Below are 4792 nucleotides of genomic sequence, written 5' to 3'. Positions count from 1 at the left end.
GCATCGAGAATTGCAGACAGACAGAGACGGACAATTGAGTCAAGCGCGGTAGTGACCGTAAGTAAAATGCGTGAATCGTTGTGAATTATAGCGTGTGTTTAAGTTAAAGTGACTGTGGAAATTCTGTGTATTGCAAAGTTGTATTGAGAAAGAATAAACTAGTTTTATTTAAGAAAGGACTTGTATCGCTGAAGTTTTTCGGAAAGAATTTCTCTGGAAAATTAACCAACGACCAGAGACGTAACAATAGAATCCTAAGAGTTAAGCTGGTTAGTCTACGTCTAATCGAGACAGCAAAGCTTTAGTCTCATCAAATAACGTCTTACGTACCACACATTTACAAGATAGTCACGAAAGGTTAAGAATGTAGTAGTTATATCTGTCATTAACAATCTTACTGCCGTGGGCATATAAGTGCCCTCCTTTAGACTACTGGGAGGTGTGTTTGGAATTTTCTACCATCACTTCAAACTCCCCAGAGTTTCAAGTTTCAGGTAAGTAATGAAATATCAAATAATGTGTTTGTTTTATTATTTATCTAAAATCAAACTGGCTCTGGGAAATGCGACACTAAAAAAGAAAAAGAAGAGACTTAAGCCTACTGCAAAGAAAGACCAACAAATACCTATAGGCTTTTAGTAGTGTCGTTCACTGACACCTGTTTGTCAAAACCCGAAGTTTATAATTATATCATATGTTTTTAATCATTTAACATTTTATTTCAACCGGAAAAAATCAGTAACAAGTTGTGAATCGAGTAAGATATTAGGCTTCATATTTTTAATATCCTAACAGTATGTCTACGACAATGGCGGACAAGCGACAGATAAACTAATCTTAGTAATAGTTTCGTTTTGAGTTTACTTATTGATTAAATATATTTCATTACCTGTGATCAAAACGTCGTACCTGTCCTAAAACAAATCTTATTCACTGTAAAAGCTGTAACTTGTAATAAAACAATCTTAGGGATGTTTCTAATCGTTCAAATATCTGTAACTCAGCATTGTTTGTTATTGTAAGTAACGTCTTCTGCGGGCGAAGCGTGACATATGATCGGTAGTCCGTGTGATATTACATTATAATAATACTGATAATAATTTACCGAAACCTTCATTTGCTGGCCTTGTACTACAGGTGTCCAATAAGAAGCAAAATAACATCTTGATCACATGTCATTGCCGATGAGGCCTTTCGTATAGTGCCAGAACTCATGTTATTGTGATGTAATATCACACGAACTACTCAAAATTTATACAGTAAATAAATCAAAACATTTGAAAAGGAGGAAATAAGAAATATTTATATGGTTATAAATAAGTCATTTTATTTTCAATGCATTTATTTTTGAAAGTTACACAGAGCGAAGTTCAAAATAAATTATCTAAATATAGATTTTTTCAGTTACATGTATTTCCTGAGTCAACAGTATTAAATAGTCAACTAAATTCGAAATAGTGGATTTCTTTTCCACCTACTCCATTGCCAAATAATCTAAAACTGGGAGCATTTTATTATTTTCTGTTAGCTTTTACCGAGATTTTCAGGGAAATCCCTATCCCTATCATAATTTTTATTAACACCAGATTCAGAGTAACAGGTCTTATAGCAGATTAAAGGTTCGGATAAGAAATTTCTTTTTTATATCAGGTGTTGTAGCCTTGCACGTTACATGAACAAAAATTGCAACCATCTCCGTGGTTTCTAGGCTCACGTCAGACCATTGGAATTCCAAAGGGCAAAGACTTTTTCTTACCTTTAGTCCGTTGTCTCAACTCTTCGACACAAATGGTGCAAACTTTGTGCGGAGCCCATGATTTGTCTTCGTCCCCAAGTAATACGCTTTTTTTGACGAATTCTGTAATCTTTTGCCTTTTTTTTTTTCTTTACAAGTTTATCACAAATATAACAAAATATGTTTGGGTCACTTACACAACCTCTTTTTGCCATAGCGACGAATAACTAATATTGAAGAGAAAAAAAATGTCAAAGAGCACGCACAAACATACTATCCAGAAATGACACGTCATGCGGCCTATTAACTGTTTATATACTATCGGTGTGTTTCTCGTGGGTTCTAGAACGACCAATAAGACTTTCACGTCGCGATTGGTCTAGAGAAATTCATGACCAGCGATTGTCAACATTATAAGTATAACAAAATGTTACCTGATTTCAATGAAAAGTATTCACTTATATAAAAATACATATGACGTTTTATGAAAAATCTGTACGTGATGGACAAAAATGGATATCATTTTCGGATTCAGCGTACATGAATTACTGTGGAACATGTAAACATTTCAAGACAATAAAACCATCGCAGACCTGTTTAGTTAGGCTTAGTCGATCGTCACAACCTTACAATAAGTTATAATATTTTGTAATACACCATATAGTAATTTTAATGTTTGTACCATTTAAAGTAGTGATATTATTTAAATACGTTTATTATATTAAATTATTAACAGAAAGCAACACAGAAAAAGAAGAATTCAAAATTTTAGCGTTTTTATGGTGTAAATTCGTTTTTTCTCCCATATTAACATTTACTTAATGTTATTTTAAACGATCCATAAAGTATTCAGGAATACGAACACGTGTATCCAATTCTATTTTTCAAGATGGCGAGACAGTGGATGTTGGTTACTGTATGGCTTTTACTTTGTGTAAACGTCTCTCTCCAAGGTATGTGTAAAGTTGATAAGTCAAGATTCCTCTTCTTTAAATATTTTAATTATTTCATCATGGAAATAGTTTTTTAAATTACACGTGTCTCTGTAATACAAAATATTTTGCATTCGAAATAGCGTTACAGCTAATAGTAAGTTCTAGTTGTACTACTACTGCCAATGTTAGATGGTCCCTAAGTGCATTTGGACACGTGTACATTGTGGTTGAATTCAAACAATTAGTTGTGTGTGAATAACGGACTTGTTTAATCTATACCATAATTTTATTAATCAGTTATATAAGTTAATTTCCCAAATTAAATATCGTTATGAAACAATAATCACTTATTTTATAAGTAAGCCATTTAAATAATGGACAATGTTACCGGGTTTTAGCACGTTATAAAGTAATGCTTTGAAATAATACATTTATGTTATGTGATTAATATATTTTCCTCTCTGGATAATCAAGCATTAGAATTAGCAGGATAAAACTGGTGGCTACAGTAAAACTTAACCCAAAACTTATTAAACAAACACAAGTGCTAAGTTTCTTTAAATTCAGTTAACATTCAAAAAAATTTTTTTAATTCCTGCGTGGCTAAAGATCTGTCTGTGCTACCACCTATGTTCTTTTGCAATAATTGAGTACTTCTACAGTTTATTTGGTCTGTTTCAGAATAATCACACAAACCTTGCATAAAACATGAACTATTTTATTTCAGATGAAACTTGTAGTAGCCCCAGTGTGACATCCAACATGTATACTACTACTGATGGTATGATTGTGTCTGATGTTGCGTTTATAGTAGAGCTTAGTGTCACATGCCAGAATGGAGCAAAGGTAATACAACTACAAGAGTTGAGATACATGTCTGTGTAACAAGTATTTTATACAAGACATCTAGATTGTCTTGATTAATGCCTTCATTGCAGTTACTAGGACATCAGTATGGTTTTTATTTATAGTTTTATAGACATTCTCCATTATATTGTAAGTTAGATTATCTTGATGTTCTCTTCAGGATTTTACACCCAGTAAAAATTAAATGTTTCATGAAATGAATTGTTAATGTATATTCTCTAGGCTAATGAAATGTCTCAAAATTGCTTGTTTCAAGTCTTTTAGGGCTACGTATGTTTTGGCTAGATAACTTCAGTAATTGAGGAATGTTTAATGTTTTTGATACTTGAAGTAGTGTTAATTCTAACACTACAGTATGTGCTTTAGCATATTTTACTCTTTTTTTTTTACTTGGTTTTTAAAATGTAATCGCTACAGGTCACAAACAGAAAATTGTACTTGGAATTGTTCATTGATAAAATGTTTTATGAACACTAGTGAAATAACACAAAAAATCAATTTAGATAAATGAACATGGTTAAGTTTAAAAATAGAAGAGTAACTAGAATTGGACAAATTACAAGCTAGCTTGAGAAGTATAAATCACATAACTTAAAAATGAGTGATTTTCAAACTAAATCATATCAGACAAATTGTAAAATTTTAACAGTTACTTAATTTAAGGTGTATACTTTACAAATATAATTAGAAATCTGGCATTTAAAATTTGTTTCTTAAAACTTAAGATTCATTTTAGAAGTGTCTGTTACAGGGTTCAGAAACTAGAAGATACACTCAATGTTTGACATAGGACTACTTTTTAAATAGGATTCAGAAAATTGTATGTCCTTGAATTAACTTGTTAACAGAAAGCATGCTTCAGTGTTTGGTTGTGTGTAGATTCATTGATTAATATTAATTAATTGCTTTTGTCAGGACTTATCTCTGTATGCTGTTATTAACGGTGTAACAGTTCCAGTTGTGAAGTCCCTGGATAATAACAAGTACCAGGTAACGGTCTTTATTCCTTGTATTAAGTAAACCGTAGTTACATGTTTCAACAACCAAGTTACTGTAATCCACTTGTAATAAAAAACTGGAATGTTAGTTGAACAACTGCCTTTGTAGTAGTAAGAATCAGTGATTGAATTCTTAAATATTTCCATTAAAAATAATTCTTAAAAGATACAATTACTAGACAGGCTAGAATAAACCATGTGGCTTAAATGAAGGATTTAATGTATAAGTAGATGTTGAATACTTGCTGTCTGTAGGG

General features: G+C 31.7%; 1 protein-coding gene across 1 annotated transcript in view; it reads left to right on the top strand.

Annotated features, from left to right (window-relative positions):
• Nucleotides 1-2581: 2581 nt before the first annotated feature.
• LOC106475871 (translocon-associated protein subunit delta-like) overlaps nucleotides 2582-4792 on the top strand; it is a 7875-nt gene continuing 5664 nt past the window's right edge. Inside the window, exons 1-3 of the mRNA XM_013936547.2 lie at nucleotides 2582-2688; nucleotides 3398-3516; nucleotides 4453-4527. Of these exons, the coding sequence (XP_013792001.1) occupies nucleotides 2625-2688; nucleotides 3398-3516; nucleotides 4453-4527 (258 nt within the window). The 5' untranslated portion in view covers nucleotides 2582-2624. The remainder of the gene's footprint in view (nucleotides 2689-3397; nucleotides 3517-4452; nucleotides 4528-4792) is intronic.

The sequence above is a fragment of the Limulus polyphemus genome, unplaced genomic scaffold (assembly GCF_000517525.1).
Source record: "Limulus polyphemus unplaced genomic scaffold, Limulus_polyphemus-2.1.2 Scaffold9326, whole genome shotgun sequence".
Taxonomy (NCBI): domain Eukaryota; kingdom Metazoa; phylum Arthropoda; class Merostomata; order Xiphosura; family Limulidae; genus Limulus; species Limulus polyphemus.
The sequence above is the reverse complement of the archived record's forward strand: the minus strand, read 5'-3'. Positions and strand labels throughout refer to the sequence as shown.